The following is a 19,217-nucleotide window of genomic DNA, read 5'->3' as shown; positions in this document are numbered from 1 at the left end:
GTGATGACGCCAAGCCGCGCCCGGCGTGGCGCGCTAGGCGTGCGCGGCGGCCGTGCGGCGAGGCGTTCCCACCTCTTGCGCTGAGGGAGAGTAGTGCGCGCCGTCGGCGGACATGTCCCAGGCTTTTGGGGCTGTGGACAGGGAAGAGGAGCCGGCGGAGGAAGATTGTCCTGAATTGGTCCCCATTGAGGCGAAGCAGAGAGAGGAGGAGGAACACTCTGGCCCCGGCGCTAAGATCCCAGTCACAATTATCACCGGGTATTTAGGTAACTAACCACCCCGGTCAGAGAATGTTGTAAACGCTAGTATCCTGGCATTTGGGGGGGCTCACGGTGCCTCTTTTTCTTAGGCATCCGGGCCTCTGGCCAACAGCAAATGTCTCTGAGGTACCGGCTGGGCCTCTCGCTCCGCGTATGAGTTGCGTCTCATCTCCGGGGTGAGTGACGCCCAGACCCCCTCTGCGTTACATTCACATTTATTAAGTGAGGTTGAAAATGAACCTCGCATTTTGAAACTAGTTCTAGTTTTGCAGTGTGAAGCCCGGACCCGCCCCTAAGCTATGCCTGTGACCTTTAACAAATTACCTTACCTTTCTGAAGCTTATCTACTTCACTTACAGTGCAAGCAATACTGGGCTCCTGAGTTTCTCAACTGCGAAATAGGGCCGGAAATATCTACCTTATAAGTCTATTGCCATTAAAGGGTACCCTGTCTGTAAAATGCCCGACACAAGGAGGGACATTCCTCAGTAAATTCCCCTTCCCCACAAGCCATTCTCTTCCAGCCATGCCTGGAAATACGACCTATCTCAAACTTTTTTTTTTTTTGAGGTCTCTTTGTAAAGCACTGTAGGAGAAAGTAAGAATAAAATCTCTGCCCTTCAAGACTATTTTTTTCTTTTTAATTGTTTTATTTTTCAATTACAGTTGGCATACAATATTATATTAGTTTCAGGTGTGCACTCCAGTGATTAGATGTTATGTAACTTACTAAGTGATCATTCTGATAAGTCCTGTACCCATCTGACACCATACATAGCTATTAGAATATTATTGACTATATACCCTATGCTGTAGTTTACATCCCCATGACTGTTCTGTAACAACCAATTTGAATTTCTTAATCCCTTCACCTTTTTCACACTTCCTCCCAACCCCCCTCTGTATCTATGAGTCTGTTTTTGTTGTTTGTTTTATTTTTTAGATTCAATTGTTGATATATATTGCCATTTTATTCATATTTTTTTGTCTTCTTTAAAAAGACCCTTTAACATTTCATGTAATACTGTTTGGGTGGTGATGAACTTCTTTTGCTTTTTCTTGTCTGGGAAGCTCTTTATCTGACCTTCAATTTTGAATGATAGCTTTGCTGGGTAGAATAATCTTGGTTTTATAGGTCCTTGCTTTTCATCACTTTATTTCTTGTCAATCCCTTCTAGCCTGTAAAGTTTCTGTTGAGAAATCAGACTTACGGTCTTATGGGAGCTCCTTTGTAGGTAACTTAATTGCTTTTTTTGTGCTGCTTTTAAGATTCTCTCTTTGTCTTTAACTTTTGCATTTTAATTGTGATGTGTCTTGTAGGCCACTTTGGGTTCCTCTTGTTTGGGACTCTCTAGGCTTCCTGAACTTCTATGTCTTATTTCCTTCACTATGTTAGGGAAGTTTTCTGTCATTTTTTCAAATAGGTTTTCAGTTTCTTGCTTGCTCTCTTCTGGCACCCCTGTGATGGGAATGTTGGTATGTTTGAAGTTGTCCCAGAGGCTTCTTACACTATTCACATTTGGGGGGGATTCTTTTTTCTCTTAACTATTCCAATTAGGTGTTTTTTGCTACCTTATATTCCAAATATCTGATTAAAAAAATTTTTTTTTTTAAATATATCTTTATTGATTTCAGAGAGAGGAAAGGAGATGGAGAGAGAGATATAGAAACATCAATGATGAGAGTCATTGATTGGCTGCAGCCCACAACCCGGGCATGTGCCCTGACCGGGAATCGAACCCCGATTGCCTGGATCCTAGGTCGACGCTCAACCGCTGAGCCATGCCCAGCCGGGCCAAATATCTGATTTTAATCTTGGCTTCATCCATTCTACTGTTGATTCCCTGTAAATTATTCTTCATTTAGTTAATGTAGCCTTCATTTCTGGCCCTTTGTTTTTTATGATTTCCATGTCTTTTTTAATGCTGTTGGAGTTCTCACTAAGTTCATTGAGCATCTTTATAACCAGTGTTTTGAACTCTGCATCTAGTAGATTGATTGCCTCTGTTTTGTTTAGTTCTTTTTCTGGAGTTTTGTTCTGTTCTTTCATTTGGGTCATCTTTCTTTGACTCCTCTTTTTAGCAGCCTCCCTATGTTTATTTTTATGTATTAGGTAGAACTGTGCATCTCTCAGGCTTGCCTCATGTAGTAGGTGTCCTGTAGGGTCCAGTGGCACAGCCTCCCCAGTCACCCAAGCTGGGCACTCCAGTTGTGGCTGTGTGACCCTTGAGTGTTTTGCTTGTGGAGGTGATAGGGTGGTGCTCTGAAGTGGTCTGAAGCTGTCCACCAGGTGCACTGGCTCTGGGGCCTCCTGGGAAGCGCAGGCCAAGGTCAGCCGCCTCCTGTGTCCTGTCTGGGGCACCCAACATCAGTTACACAGCAGATGGCTGCTACTTGTGCTGGGCTTCGAGGTGCCTAGGAGAGGCCAAGCTGCAAATCAAAACTGGCTGCCACTAATCCTGGGCCTAGGGGCCACGTATCGAGAGGTATGAGGCACACTGAGGCCAGATGCTGCTTGTTTGAGAGATTTTAGGAGAGTCAGAAGCATGAGCCAAGACAGGCCGTTTGTGTGGAAAAGCCACTGGAAACAGCTTAAGTGGACCCACAAGTTGGGTGGGGCAGGGTCTCAGGAAATCACCAGGGCCAGGCAGACAGTTGTTAGCCAGGTTGGTGGAGACCCGGATATGGCACTTGCCTCCTGGTGCTGTGAGGGGAGGGCTCAGGAAAGGGACAATGGCCTCTGCCAGCACTTCCATCTGGGAAAATGCTGCCCCCCACCCCCACCCCAGCTTTTGCCCTGATGCCAGACAATTCAGTTTCTCCTCGTATGTCTCTGCTGTCTTTCAAGCTGCTTCCCCTGCACTGGAGCTCAGAAGGAGTGAGTCCCAGTAAGTCCTTGCCTGGAACTCCAGCAGCCCTCTGTCTCACTGAGCCACAATCCCTGTTGGTTTTTACAGCCAAAAGTTATGGAGACTTCTCTTCCTGGCACTGGAACTCTGGACTGGGGAGCCTGGTGAGGGGACGGGAGCTCTCGCTCCTCATGGGGGATCTCTGTTGCTGAGTTATCCCTGCTGATTTTTATCTGCCGCATGTGAGTATGGGACCAACTTGTTCTCTGTCTCCACTCCTCCTACCAGTCTTGATGTGGCTTCTTTAAATCCCTAGTTGTAGGACTTCCATTCTGCCAGATTTCAGGCAGTTCTGAATGATGGTGGTTTTGTAGTTTAGTTGTAATTTTGATGTGGTTGTGGGAAGATAGAGTACCACATTGACCTAGCCCACCATCTTGCCTGGAAGCAAAACTCTGTTTCTTAAACTGAGGTAATTCAGAAGTGCACAGAGACATTTGAATTCATAGGTTTGTAAACACACTACAGTTTCCTAAAGGACAATTTATGCGCTTACAATAGAGGTACTTTATTGGAAAAGTTAGAGAAGTTTTATTTTAAAGCCTTATAGTTAAATAGAAGAGCTAGAATAAATATCTGACCATATTAAAAGTATGGGGAAAGTTAAGAAATGTAAAAAAAGTGAAACGCTTTGGGTAAATAATAGCATTCCTAGATGCTGGTAGAGACAAGTACAAACTTGGTGCACATGAGGACCTTTTACATAAAAATAAGAATTAAATCCCTGTTGTTTCCCTTTTTGTTTTGCATACTGTGAGTTTATTCCTGTTTTTACTCAGGACTAATTTTATAATGGAATTTATTTTTGGTATTTTCCAGTGTTATTCAAAGACTGTTCTTGTGAGAAATTGAGCAAATTCCTTATCCAAAACAGTATAGTTCAGACTTGCTCCTCTGGCCTTCCTCATTTTGCTCACTGGTAGGGTAGTAGAGCATTGGAGGTAAAGGTCTGAAGCTTAGGATGAAGCTCATGCCAACAACCTTGTTGCTGAATCTAGGGCATAGTTTCACTGTTTTATTCTTGATCATCATTTTCTCTTTCTTGAAACATTGTTCCTTTCACTTCCATTTTTCTGATATTTCCACCTACTTCTCTGGTTTCTCCTTTTAAAATCCCCCCCCCCCCCCGTCCATTCTTTGAACTTCACACCCAGATCCTATTTTGATATCACAGATATCTCAAACTCAACATGTCCAAAACTTCATGTTATCATCCCCTCAAATCCTCCTGCTCCTGTCATCCTAACCACCTGGAATACTCTAAAATCTTCCTAACTAGTCTTGAGTTATGATGCCCTTTAATATATTCTGTGTATTTTAGCCTTAATGATCTTTATTAATGCCAGTTTGATTATGTCACACCCTTCCGTGGTTTCCACTTGGGTAAAAGTTTAAATCCCTTAACATGAATTACAAGGTCCTGTATGGTGTGGCTCTTAACAACTTCTCCAGCCTTCAAAACTGTGGCCCATCAACACTGACCTACTTCTAAAAGGTGCCAAGAGTTTTAGTCCTTGTATATTATTCTTACTCTTCCTCCTTTGGCTAGATGCCCTCTTATGTGCTCTATAACATCTTATACATCCCTTACTAAATGTATCATCCTGTGACATGATTGCCTCTTTTTTGATCTGAATTTCTCTCCATATCCCACTTAATACTTTTAAGCTGCATGATGAAGGTAGTTTGTCTCTGTCTTGTGTACTTTTTACCAAGACCCAGCATAGAGTCTGGTCCACAGTAGACTTTTGAATGAACTACATGTTAAAGTGTTTTGCTTTGTGATATGGTTAATTATTAAGCCCTATTAATTTTCTTAGGTCTCTTATGCTCTCCCCTTCCTTTACATTTTTACTGCCAGCACCTACTTCAGCACTCATGTTTAAGGTCTCTGTCTTACACTTGGACTGGCTTTAAGGATTTCTTTATGGCCCTGCCTCCTTAAGGTCTGTTGTCCCTTTCATTCTATACTTTACACTTTAGTGATGTTGAGCTTCCTACATAAAGCACTCTAAACACAAGCCTTCTACCCTTCAACAGTTTTTAAAAGAATATGACCTAGAAATGTTGAAGATATTAGTATCCTAATACTCAATAAATCCCTCCTAATTATACTCTAGAAATCTTGTAAATCCACTTCAGAAGATGTGTACAAGTGTTTGTAATAGCAAAACACCAAAACAGCCCAAATATCCACCAACAGAAAAGTGATAAATAAATGAAATATTTATACAATTGAACTACACTGCTGTGCATTTGGGATTTGTTTTTTCTCTCTATGAACTTTGGTGTCTATGGCACTCACAAAACAAATTATTTTCTTCTACTTCAGCTGAACATACTAGGTTTAATATGCCACCTACTGGATAAAGTTAGTGTAGCTTTATGAGTTTTTCTTTCTAACGACTGCATATTCTGTCTTGTTATTTCTTATATCAATTCTTTATTTTGTGTGTGTGTATGTATGATACATATATATAAAATCAATTTTATAGGTTGCTTTAAGCATACTAAAAGTAGACATATAGTCAGTTTGAATTTGTGTCTGGTTAATGATGGATGTTGAGATAAAAGGTCTTTGTATGTAAAATTTTAGGGAATTAAATCATATATTCTTGGCTAATTGTCATCATGCAAAAGGATTTAAATATTTTATAAACTACATGAGTACTTTTTTCCTTGGAAGCCATTACTTCAATATTTTTTTATTTAATAGAAAATTTAGATGCCCTTATATTAATTGTATTATAAGTTATGTAGAAGACATATTTTTTTCATAATGAGGTTGAAGAAAGCTGTGTGATCCAACTTGTAGGAGTATTTATAAGTATGTATAAAATGATGTCAACAAAAGATTTTTAATACTTTTCAAAGGGTTTTAATCTTCCTCTAAAATAATCTTCTTAGTTAAACAATATTTGAAAATAGCATGCAAATTTTTAAAACCATTGGAACTCTATATCTTTTTTGTGTCTTTAAAATTGTTCTTTAAATTTTATTATTTAAAAAAATATATTTTATAGGTGCTGGGAAGACTACACTTCTGAACTATATTTTGACAGAGCAACACAGTAAAAGAGTAGCAGTTATTTTAAATGAATTTGGGGAAGGTAAGTAAAGTTCAAGAAATGCTATGTTGCAAGAATTTATAGGACAGTTAATTCCACTCGTGACTTGATATTCCATATTTAAAAATGAAAATGCAAGGCATTATAATGTGAATACATTGATATAGTTTTGGAAGAATTAGATTAATTTCTGTCAAGTTTAATTTGGACAGATTTTGAATACTGAAATTGGATAGTTTCTATAAAATTTTATTTTATATAACTTTCAAATTCATATCAATGGAATTAAAATTTTACATGAAATAAATAACTCCAGAAGTAAAAATATATGATATATGATATAAAAGAAAGTTCTTTCAGGAACTAGAAAAGTGCTTTTGTACTGACTACATTGTTTAATATTAACTTCTGAAAAATTTGTAAGTGCTTCAATTATTATAAGTTTTCCTTGTTGAATATTTATCTGCAAAGCAATTAAAACTGAAGATTTTAAAAATAAGTTAACACATGATCTCCATCCTCAAGAAACATCAATTATCAGTGAAAATACATGGCATTAAACATCCCAATTTTTTTGTCTTTAATATTGAACTGTAGTTTTAAAAAATCTATATGGCAGTGTAAGACACAGTTCTTTGATTACTTTTATAAGTTTTTCTTCTTAAGTGTATATTTGAATAAAGGCTCACCTTTAGCCGAAAAATGTAACTTCTATGGGATATTGCATAAGGTCTACTATATTTTTTCCATTGTAAATTAATAAAGGAGCTAGTTTTAATGAACAGGATGGGAAGCCTGTTAAACATGGTTCCTGGTTTTAATAAACTAAAGAGAAATGTCCTGTTAGACAAAATTGAAATCCTAAGATTTTTAAATCACAGGCTTTTATTCTAGCTTCTTATTAACTGATCTTTGGAAGCTGATGGCTGTATTATTTCATATTACTTTATTCTTTCTGGATCATTTTCACAATTTGTCCTTTACAGCATTCATAATACTTCCCTTCACATTTTATTGATATTCTTTCTCTATACCCTGAATTCTGTAGCAATCCCTTTCAAAGCTCTTTGTCATTGCCTAACTGAAATATAAACAAAAAAATATATGAATGAAAAAAATTTTTTTGGCTGTTTTGCTTTATTGGACATTTAGAACTGTTTCCTGGCTTTGGTATATTTCTTTATTGGAAGAAAATAAGACATTTAAAATCACTCTTATACAATAACACGCATATAAAAATCTTAAACACTTTTTCTCAAGTAAGCATTGCTAGGGAACTTATGTGTATTTGACTAAAATTTAATAATTAAGTGAGCACATTGATACCCTGGCTAAGCAAACTTTCTCGAATGAACTAAGGTTTTTATGCATACCTGGAATACTGAGTAGGCTGTCTAATAGAAACAAAAACAATTTAGAGGAAGGATGAAAAGAAAAATATAGATAAGGACCTTAAAAGGTTGAAGTGCATATGAAAACTAACATATAAAACATACTATCTAGAAAGTTGGCCACAAACAAGAAAGAGTCTTTGAACTAGCTACCTTATTAGGAAATGGGAGTGGGCAAGGGAGAGGCCTAAAGAGGAAGTATAGTATGATTCATTAATTTTGGATTTGTCCCCTTAGGGGCTTAAATGCTCTGTAAGAAATGAAAGCTTAGATAACCTGGAGTTAGTATAGTTTAAGGTAGTGAGGCTGCATGAATAGAATGGAAGAATAAGTTATAAAATGCATTATCTGTTTTGAATTCTGCTCTGTTGTTGTCTTTTTTTTGTTTGTTTGTTTGCTAGTGAATATAATCTAAAGAGTACTTCTGATTTAATTATTCCAGGAAGTGCAGTCGAGAAATCCTTAGCTGTGAGCCAAGGTGGAGAGCTCTATGAAGAATGGCTGGAACTTAGAAACGGTTGCCTCTGCTGTTCAGTAAAGTGAGGAATGTGTTTACTGTGTGCTAGTTGGTTTACTATAAATATCTGCTGATTATGTTTCCAGCTTTGATTTTCTTGTGTAATTTTACTGAATTTACAGTCTGCTTTATTGTATTTTCAAATAGAAAATAGACTTACTAGGATGCATTTTCTTAAAGTGTTTCTTGCTATCTTATTTCTGTTTCTATGTGCTCTAATACTTTGGTCCTTTTATAGAGTTTTTTATTTTTATTTTCGATATCAGGGCTTGCTTAATCTCTGTGGTGCATGAAAATCTCATTTTATCTGTAAAAAATGATTCTGTTTAATAAGTCATTGTTCTTGTTTCCAAGACTTCAACCTGTAAAAACAAAAATTAATGACTATAAAAAAAGGCAAAAATTCTCACATTATGTTCCACCAGTTATAGTCCTTTCCAAGGACTGTTTTATTCACTAATATACCACAGATTTTAGAAAAGGACCTGAAACATAGCAGTCACTCAAATATTTGTTGAATGAATTAGGAAAATTAACACTTGTACTGTGTATTTTGTATATTCTAGTGAATTCAGTTTCTTTCTACATCATTTATTATCTTAGGTGTTGACTTTGAGTCAAATGTATTAACAAAGCTAAAGTCATACAGATTTCCTTAAACAACCAAAGTGCAATCTATTAATTATCTTCTTGCACTTTTGATATTATAAGAAAAAAGGGACATTAAAACCTGGTACACCAATTTAAAACAGAATTAAAAGGTATTTAATAGTAGCGTCCCTTTAGCTGTTATATTAAACTACTGTAACTCATAAATTTTATCATTATTTTGTACGTTAATTTTTTTTTCAAAAGATAGAAAAATAATAGATTCTGACTTACTTTATAGTCAAGTATATTAAAATTCCTTCTGCTTTTAATTTTAGTAAAATTAAAGTATTGACTTATCATGTATCTGATTTCTTTTTATCTATCATTGTATATGCATCTATTTTTCCCCTCATTGGTAAATATTGGATGGACATTTTGATAGAAGTTTGGGAGTGAGTTAAATTTTCACATGCCTAAATATATATTTTGTCTCATGTTGCAGAATATATTTTTAAATGTTTGTAATGATTGCTTTAAAATATTCAGGCCAATACCAATTATTATGTTTTGGTATTCTCCAGGGACAATGGCCTTAGAGCTATTGAGAATTTGATGCAGAAGAAGGGGAAATTTGATTACATACTTCTAGAGACCACAGGGTTAGCAGATCCTGGTAAGAAACGACATTATTAATAACCAGAATATAGTTCTTAAACATTTAAAAATAAATGTACTAGAGAAATATCTAAAATGAGTATTAAAGCTTTACTCTAGATTTAAAAATATATCTTTGGTTAACAGACAAAAAATACTGGGTTATCATGTTCTTCAGAAGGTGAATCATGATCAAAGTACTTAGTATTTTTAACCTGATAATAGAATTTGAAGGTTTTTTTTCATTGCTTTAGGGTTTTTGGTGGGAACAAAAAATTTTTTAACTATGGAAATTTAGGAAAAATTGAGACATTTGCCTTTTAAGTTTGTATTTGATTGGTCATACTCTGCCAAGATTTTATTTATGATTACTTTCTAATCCAGTTTTCTTAGAAGGTCATTTATAGATATTTAAGGGCTTTTGGACTTTAATTTCAGCAATACTTATTCCTTTAAATTATTGTTAGCATTTTATTTTTCTACTACTAATTTTAAAAATGTTTTTTTAATGCTGCTATAAGATGTAGAGTTAAATCAGGCATACTGGGCCTTTTTCCTGGTGTAGATTGAATAATGTTTATTCATGAAGTTTTTACCTTTGAATGTTGCTGTAGAAAAGTCTGATTTTTTTTTTTTCTATTTGAAAGTGACTTGATTTTTCATTCAAAAATGCCTGATATTTTTATTTTTCAAGTTCAGTAATATACTCTACCCATTTTACCTACACTTGTTTTTCTCATGAGCTCCAGTTTAAAAACTGGGTATTGCTGGGAGCAGAGAGGGAGAAGCAAAAGGAAAAGGGGTGATTGAGAGTACCCAATAGGCAATGTGACTTTTAGGCTCAGCTCTCTTAAGATACCAAGTGCTTTTTTTTTTATTCCTTGCATTGCTGAATTCCAGTATATGAATGAATAATATGCCACAATTTGTTTATCCACTCACTTTTTTTAAAACATAATTTTAAAATATATATATTTTTATTGATTTCAGAGAGAGGAAGGGAGAGTTAGAGAGATAGAAACATCAATGATGAGTCGTTGATTGGCTGCCTCCTGAACGTCCCCTGCTGGAGATGGAGCCCGCAACTCGGGCATGTGCCCTGATCAGGAATCGAACCGAGATCTCCTGGATCCTAGGTCGATGCTCAACTGTTGAGCCATGCCAGCTGGGCTACTCACTTTTTTAATTGAATTTATTGGGGTGACACTGGTGAACAATTATACAGGTTGCAGGTGCACAATTCTACAACATACCATCTGTATACTGTATTCCCCAGTCAAGTCTCCATCCATCAGCATTTATCCAAGTGCTCACCACACCTGGGTTTGCTCTAACTGCTCATGAATATACATCCCATACCTTGTGCAAAGACATCCTTGAGCTTCAGACCTCTCGATTCATTTTTCTCTGAGCCCTAGAAAGTGACCCCTCCCCATAAATTTGGAGATGATAGGAAACTTTTACCCTTGAATTTTTTTGTTGACTTTTCCCATATTGCTTATTCCTCCCTCAGTTCTACTTCTTGTCATTTTGAAAGCTATTTCTGATAAGCGTTAGAACTTTGTAAACTATTTCCCTATAACCTCTTACTGGATATGGGAGTAGAATTAAGACCTATCATAAGTCACTTAGAACTCTATGTTTCTTATTTTAACTACCACTCTTCAAAATTTAAGGCAGGAGACTATGTATTTGGTTGCTGCTGATAACATTTGGCTTTTAAAATTTTCTTTTTTGTTTTATTAGATTTTGAAAAGGAAGATTCTATAATCTAACTTGGAATTTCCTAACCTTTGCACAAATGACATTTTGGGCTGGATAATTCTTTGTTGTAGGGTGCATTGTAGGATGTTTAACAGCGTCCCTGGCTTCTACCCACTAACTGCCAGTAGCAGTTTCCCAGTTGAGACAACTAAAAATATCTCGACATTGCCAAATATTCCCTGGGGGAGAAAAATACCCTAGTTTGAGAACTACTGATTAACTTCATTCCCCTCTCTCTGCTTCTCCTTCTAAACACCTGCATCTAAATTTGAAATAGTTCTTTCTTGTGTAGCCTGGTATTATACCAAAGAATACATCAGATTTAGATTAAAAGCTCTAATACACTCTTACAGTTCAACTTAACACTAGGCAGATATTAACTGTAGAAGAATTACAAGCTATCTGAATAGAAATCATGAATTTTTAAAAAAATAAAATTATTTATGTACAATGTTAGGAATTATAGTGAGTGAAAAAAATTAATATATTTTATGATTTATTGTTTGGAGTAGTGATACTCATAATAGATTTACTTTTTTCTCCCTCATTAATTAAACTCATGTTGTTAACCAAGTTAAGTGAAGAAAATTCTTATTGGCAACTCAGTTGTTTCCCGTTTAGGCGACTGACACTTTCCAGTTCTAAGCTAAATAATTGTCATGGTAAAGTAATTTCCGTGAAAGGGACAGACATTGATTCAGCCCCTGTTACTCACAAATCCTATTTCAGTCAAATTGGAAAACTATTAAGTTTTTGGGAAAAAATCAATAGGTATCAGGAAACCATTAGATCTTGGGGCCCTTGCTATATCTTGCATGAGTAATCACTGTAAACAGCTGACAGGTATTTCATTGTTGACACAGAGTGATGCTTGGGGGACCATGTCTTGTCAGGGTAGGTGGACAGTTTTAGACATTGGAATGAGTTCAGTTATCCTTGTTTTTCCCCAACACTCATTGTTTTAGACAGTCCTGTCACTAACTGGACTGTGATGCTTTCAAAGATCAAATACTTTCTTTGCTGTCAGTTTTCTTTTTCTAGTGTTGTGGCAAACTAATCAGGGTGTGTGGCTTGGTATTGAACCAGTTTCTGTCAAAAACAAGTTTTAATTTCTTACTTAGAAATTATTTTTCCCTAGACCCAAATTTTCTATCAGATAAATAGTGTAAGTTTTTTTTGTTGTCCTTTTTCTTCTTTAAAATTTACAGGTACATTTTTTTATTTTTTGGACAAGTGATTTTGGAATTATCTTTTTTTTTTTATTTGCTTTCCTTTAGAGAGAGAATTTATTATTTTTGAACTATATAGTTATTATATTCAGGAGAGAAAATAAAAATAAGTTCTCTGTGCACACAGCCATATTGCCAAATTAATATCTGTTGGTAAATTATTATGACATTGGTAGAAACTTGGTGTTGGGTTTGTTATTTGATAAAAGTTGGTCTGTTGTTTTTTAAGATAAAGAGAAAGGGGAAGAAATGGGTATAAATAGTAAAAGGTTCTATCACTGTAATTCCCATAAGAAGATTGGAAACCCATATTTAATTTGCATATGTATTGCCTGCTAATTCTTTTGGGGCAAATTAAAACATTATGGATAGAATTGTGTTTCTCAGTTTGAAGAAACTATATATATTTTCAGGTGCTGTAGCTTCTATGTTTTGGATTGACGATGAATTAGGGGTTGATATTTATCTTGATGGTAAGTTAAATAATTTTTGTTTTGTTTTCAAGTAAAATGTTATTGTATGGTTAAGATGATTTTTGTTCATTCTTGTTATAATTTTAATTTCTTACAGTTTTACTCTTTTTAAACTTGTTTAGTTTGATGATGAAGTAAGTCTTTGTTCATACAGATTCTAAAGCCCCAGACAATGGTAGAATTGGATGTCAGATCTTAATCTCAACTCCCAATTTAGTGCTTCCACTAAAGTTTTCCTTTTCATTTTAAAGGTAGATTCCTATAACTTCTGTTGTTTGATTTATGTCCTATTATGTGTCATCTGCCCACCTCTGTTGTGTCTTACCCCTTTCCCTACAGCTCTTCACCTTTTTTAAAACTAGATCTTTCATAGACTAAGAGGTGAAATAATTTAAAAATCATTGCACCTGGGCCCTGTTATTTGGCTCTGATAAATGTTAAGAGTCTTGATTTTGATTATGTGAAAACGAACTGGAAATAACACGTCTTGTGTAACTTACCACATTTCACTTTATATTATGAAACTTAAATTTGTCTCAATATTTTGGATTATAAGCTAAAAAGCTTGTTTATTTAATTTTAAAATTTTATTTATTTTATATCCTCTCTAGTACCTCAAAATAGTGCTGGAGACTCAGTACATATTTGAAAATGCATTTACTTATTAATGGAATTGAATTAAATTATAGCCTTGGCAAGAGGGAAAAAAGCAGTATTTTATTGAGTAACATTTGTGAGCTGAAATAGGTTAGTTTTAATTTTTATTCTCAAGTATAAAGGTGATTAAAAGATCTATTTCTTTGTAGGTATTATAACTGTTGTGGATTCAAAATATGGATTAAAAGTAAGTTGAAAGATTGCTGTGAGTTGCTAATTTGTTAAGAGCTGGGTATATGGGGATTGATTATATTATTTTCTCTACATTTGTGTGTGTTTAAAATTTTTCTTAACAAAATCTTTTTTAAAAAAGTATCCTGAACATTAGATGAAATTTGTGTGTTTTTAAATTATTATTTTGTGCTTTTGAATTAAATAATTTCTATTACTCTGGCTTGATGTGATAAAAGTTGGAAGTATAATATTTTGTAATAAGGATATTACATGATAAAGTTTGGGTGTGTATAACTCCTCAGCAGGATTCAACCCCAATGTTGATGAGTTTTTCTGATTGATAGAGGAAATTGAGCTTGATAAAGCATATGAGAGCTTATTTTTCTTGTTAAACTGCTATCGGACACAAGCTGGAGATAATTGAACTTTAAAAAAATACTGCTTTACCTTATTTTGAAGAAATCAAAATTTATACATAGGTTTAGTGAGGAGCAACTTTTCATTAAAAGGCATCCTGCTCTAAATGTTTTTGGAACTACCAAGGTTCTCAGATGCACTTTAAATGGGCTTCAATTTATAAGATGCACTTAGTAAGATTTTTAAAAGTATGTTGTTACATAAAGTAAAATCGTGTTTCTCAACTTACCAAGTGAAATACTGCTAAAAGAAGAGAATGAAATTGTCCTCCCTCTCACAGTTCCAATCTGGGGATATGGAGAGTGCCCAAAGTAATAATTTTTTAGAAGTTTAAATTTAACATTTAAAAATTTGTGTTCATTTTGTATTCTATCCTACAATATATCTAAACATTAATTTGAAATAATTTGTTTTTCTTCTAAACCTTTATTAAAATGATGCTCTAGAAATCTATGGCAGGCTTGTCAGATGGTTACCAATATCCTTTTTCTGGCCCTTCAGTTCCTTGGGGGATAGAGCACCCTAATTTGAGAAGTTTGGGAGATAATTCCCTTTTAGATTTTTAAGTCTAAATTTATTAAAAATAGTCTTAAGACTCAAAGTGAGATTCCAAATATTACAATTTCACTCAGGAAAAATCCAACTGTACTGATACCATAACATTTCTAGCAAAATGTTGATGAAGGAAGCAAAAAAAAAGTGTAAGTTTTCATTCTGAATGATTATTACCGGCATGTTTGAATTCATCTCCTATATAAATTTATTACCAAATTTGGGATATGTATGGGATAGATAGCAGTTAGGATTTTTTTAAATATATAGACTTAAAGTGCCATACCTAAAGTCAGACTCTTTATGTATTTATGATTATAGGAATAATTTTATATGTATATTTGGGTATGGAGAGGAGTTAAGTACAATCTATTATCAGTGTGATAGAGGCCAAAGAATCAAAACAGCATTCTAAATAATGCAAACACAGTAAACGTTTAACCCCCTGCCACCTTGATAAAACCTTTTAAATTATTAAATCAATATACCTACATAAAACTGACATACTGTCAGGATAATGGAAACTTGAGATTTTCGAAGTCAGATGCTAGATAAATAACTTTTCCTTTATATAAAGAATTTGCCAACTTGTCCAATTCCTCGGGTTGCAAAGCTTGACCTCAGTAGCTGCTTGTGATTCAGAGAATTCTGAGGCAGTACAAGTAATGACACTTGGATAATGGGCAGCAATTTAAGGGTGTCATGCTTCACAGAGCCAGCCCATCAAAAGTAAAGCTGAGAAATGGTACCTTGTGGCCAGCCAGCCAAATTGAAACTGAAATGGTAATTGATATCATGGGCTATCACTCTAATGGGATTGTCACCCATTGATCTGAAATATTCATTTTTTAATCATGGGCAAAGAATTGGACAACTTCAAATGACAGCTCTCTATTCTCAGGACTTGACACCCAGACCACTGACATTGTTCTTTTCAGTTCTACAAATGTGACAGCATTTAATGCAATAAAATCAATGAATGAAGTTACAGAGAAAAGGTCAAGGGAGAGGTTTCTTTTTGGTTCTTTTGTCCTATCGCACAAGCTGTTGAAACAATTCAGTCAGAAAACAGTTTGGCTTGGAAAAACCAGAAAAATAAATAGACTGACATTATGCAATAATCTTTTTAAAAAAGCTAAAATAGTGTTAGATTTATAACCCATCCATTGAAAAGAAATACCTACTGCTGCTTTTTAAAAAAATGTCATCTGACATCTTTGACACTAGATTTATTTCCACTTTGGTCAACAACAGTGTTTTTTTCTTTCCTTCTTTTTTTTTTTTGATGCAGCTTGTTTCTATTTCTGAAGAAAAAGATACCCTATAGCCCTTATTGAAGTTGTGTCTACCGTGGTGTTATTTAAAAGGGTTTCTTTCTCATGGTATATTAAGTTAGAGGGCTGAGCCTTAATCTTTTGGATATGTTGGATTAATTAGTACCAAAGTTATTTTTGTCTTTTTTGATATATAAGCAAAAGCCATAGTCTTTAAGCAGAGATGAGGGCTCCGTTGGGGAGGTGTATATATATTTATAAATATTTTGAAAAAAAATTTGCAAAAACTTTTCCTTCCTTGCCTGTACAGGTAGAGTAGAATGACAAAATTTTCATTTTTTGACCTTATAAATAGAAGTCATCTGACTTAATGGTGTATAAGGTATTATTGGAGAATGTCCTTTTGAATAGCAGACATTGGTTTTAGTCTTTTTGTAGAGTTTGTCTTGGGGGAGATAGGAGGTTGCATAAGGGAAATGTTGGGCTGATATCCAGAGAAAATGTTAGTTTGCATTTATTATTTTTTTATGTTTGTATAGCCGTCATACGTGCCTAGGACAGAGCATTTATCTCTTCGGCTATAAATATATGTGATTATTACATGTCATATTCTTAATAGAGTTGTATGTGTTGACAGGTTTTTATTTTGGAGAGTTTTAATGTGTTTTTATATGTGATACTTCTCGACTGCCTGGAGGTAGTAAAATATTATCCATCCCATTTAGCTTTGAATGAAGATATCTAATCTTTTTGAGGAGTAAATGCATTAAAAACATGAATTACTTTGTGAAACTACAATTTTATTGGTTCCATTTAGGTATGAAAACTCAAAACTAGTTTCTAATTTTCTTGCCATAGCTTTTTTATACTGCACCTGCTCACAGCCAATAACCCCAAACTCATATGTAAACAAAGCTTCCAAAAGGTCAACAATACCATATTTTGAAAAATATTTTAAAAGAACTTAAGTATTACAGGATCATTCAGGAACAGATTACTTGCTAAAAATACGTCTTTACTAAATAGTTTTACTGCTGAATAGAAGGGGATTTGTTGCTTAGTGTTATACAAAAATTTTCAAATAACAACATTCATGTATCTATGTGAACAAATAAGGGGTGTTAATTAAAATTCATTTAACAAATATTTGTTGAGCCTGGGTGTGAGGTACTCTTTCCAGGATGGTAACAGCCTTATTCTCTAGAGGACACAGTAATAGGATTTGTTAGAGCTTCAGGCCAAGAATAATTAGCAAAAGTAATAAACTTGGTCTTCTGGCAAGGAACGATTTTTTGCTACAATATTCTCCAAGTTCTGCGACTTCCATAATTTGAGTGTGTCTGCAGTTAAATTTATAGGATTGTACCACCTAAAGTGGAAATAAGTGCATCATTACTGTAATTTTAGTTTAGCCTTGTTTCCCCCAAAATAGAATTTGGCAAACTTATAGGAGAAAAATGTTTTTCCTCTAGAGACTTAACCAATACTATTAAATAAAATTATTACCAATTTGCTCTTAGGTTTCAAACTATCCAAGCACCGTAATGATTTACCTCCCTTTGAATTGTGAAACTGGTTTGGTGAAATAATTTTTTCAGTATATGGTCCCGAAGCAAGCATGGTAAAATAATTTTGAATGTAATTTTTAGGTAATCTTTATGTATGTACTGTTATGTGGTTATTAACATTTGTGTAACACTGTATGCAAGACTGATTTTATAAGACAAAGCTTTCAAAGAGATTTTAAAATTATGTTCATTTTATTTCTATTGAGCACATTTTCAATTTTGAAAAATAGCCCTATAGTGGGGTATCCTGTAATGGTCAGTCTTAGAATTAGTTTCTTCTTTTATAAAATGAGGAGAATAGCCTTTTTCTATAATTGTTATGAAGGCTAAATGAAATAATATGTGTAAAAGGATTTAATAATTGCGAAGTTTGATTCAAATATAAAGAATATTAATCTGATTGCCTCTAACTTCAGTAGGCAGCTTTTAAGAGTTAAAATAATGAAGGTGAAATATTTTTCAGGGGAACCTTATGGCATTGATAACATTAGGGATATAAATAGGATTATGGAAAAATAATAATTGCCTCCAGAGAGATGAGAACTACCTCGTGGGCCTCTAAGTCAATGTCAAAATATTTTTTTTGGAGCCAGCTTGACTCTGGAGAGGTCAGCAAAATAAACAGTTGCATGGAGAGGCCAGATCACTCAAGTATTTCTAAATGATAAACTGCTTTTGTGCTAGAATTAGGGCTGTGCCCTTCTCTCAGCATATTTGTTTCTAGGGTATATGAAGGGCCCAGTACGAGTTAATATAATGTACCATTCTGAGGTGGGGAGTGGGTCTATTTTATTATTAGCATTCTGTCAACTGGGTTCTTTAACTTGAATTTATGTATATCTGTTTTACAGAGAACATATATATTCATAGTGATGAAGAAGATATTTACTAAAGATCCTGATAAATCTTCTGAAGTGTAGTTTTTTAAGGGAAGTATATTAGGCTATAACAAATCCTATTATTATGTCCTCTTGAGTGGGTAGAAATTGAGGGAAGTATATTAGATTTTAAGAAAGTACAATTTCAGTCGCCATCTTTTTAATAAGTAATAAATATTTAGAACAAGAACAATTTTATAAAAAGGAAAATGCCTAAAACCTGAACTCTAATGTTCTATGTTGTTATGACTTTATTTAAATATGGAGGGTTTTTCTTTTAAGAAAAAGATGTCAGAAGACACAATTTAAGCACCCGCCCCCCCCCCCCCCAAAAAAAACAACAAAACAAAACACACCCTATAGGGTCACAGTAGGGAAAAATTTGCAAATGGAGAAGAACTAATTTGTGTATTCAGTAATAGAGCTTGTTGAAGTCTTTATCAGAGGCAGGAAGGGAGTCTCTGAAGTAAAATCCTTTGTGTTGACATTAGATTTTGTCATCCCACAGTAACTTTCTTCAAACTTTGTTTTCGTTTAGCATTTAACAGAAGAAAAACCTGATGGCCTTATCAATGAAGCTTCTAGGTATTCATATTTAAAGTATATATTGATTACTGGCTAATTGGAAAGAGAAAATTATTAATATGAAAACAAAAAACAGAAATATAAAAACAAGTCAAGGAATTTATTATCTTTTTCCTGTAGTTGAACTATTGGTAACTATTTATAATGGTCTGATAACTAAATTTTATTTAAAACTATTTTTTATTATAGCATAAAGTGAGTGCTGGGCACAGGAGTTCTTTGTGAGGAGCTTAGGAAATGTTGACATTTAAAATTA

At 34.4% G+C, this 19,217-nt stretch overlaps 1 protein-coding gene across 3 annotated transcripts in view; it reads left to right on the top strand.

The window, feature by feature from the left end:
* Window positions 1–16: 16 nt before the first annotated feature.
* The window catches only part of LOC308563987 (zinc-regulated GTPase metalloprotein activator 1C), a 35,202-nt gene continuing 16,001 nt past the window's right edge, over window positions 17–19,217 (top strand). Inside the window, exons 1-9 of one of the 3 annotated variants that reach the window (XM_081151695.1) lie at window positions 31–266; window positions 350–436; window positions 3,218–3,351; window positions 6,193–6,279; window positions 8,071–8,167; window positions 9,318–9,409; window positions 12,797–12,856; window positions 13,663–13,700; window positions 18,915–18,961. In XM_081151695.1, the coding sequence (XP_081007821.1) occupies window positions 9,349–9,409; window positions 12,797–12,856; window positions 13,663–13,700; window positions 18,915–18,961 (206 nt within the window). In that variant the 5' untranslated portion in view covers window positions 31–266; window positions 350–436; window positions 3,218–3,351; ... (1 more) ...; window positions 8,071–8,167; window positions 9,318–9,348. Of the gene's footprint in view, window positions 267–349; window positions 437–3,217; window positions 3,352–6,192; window positions 6,280–8,070; window positions 8,168–9,317; window positions 9,410–12,796; window positions 12,857–13,662; window positions 13,701–18,914; window positions 18,962–19,217 lie in introns of all 3 variants that reach the window. The other 2 variants (XM_081151696.1, XM_081151694.1) reach the window with 2 other exon arrangements.

Source organism: Miniopterus schreibersii, assembly GCF_964146895.1.
Source record: "Miniopterus schreibersii genome assembly, chromosome: 11".
NCBI lineage: Eukaryota > Metazoa > Chordata > Mammalia > Chiroptera > Miniopteridae > Miniopterus > Miniopterus schreibersii.
This window is presented reverse-complemented; position numbering and strand designations above follow the sequence as displayed.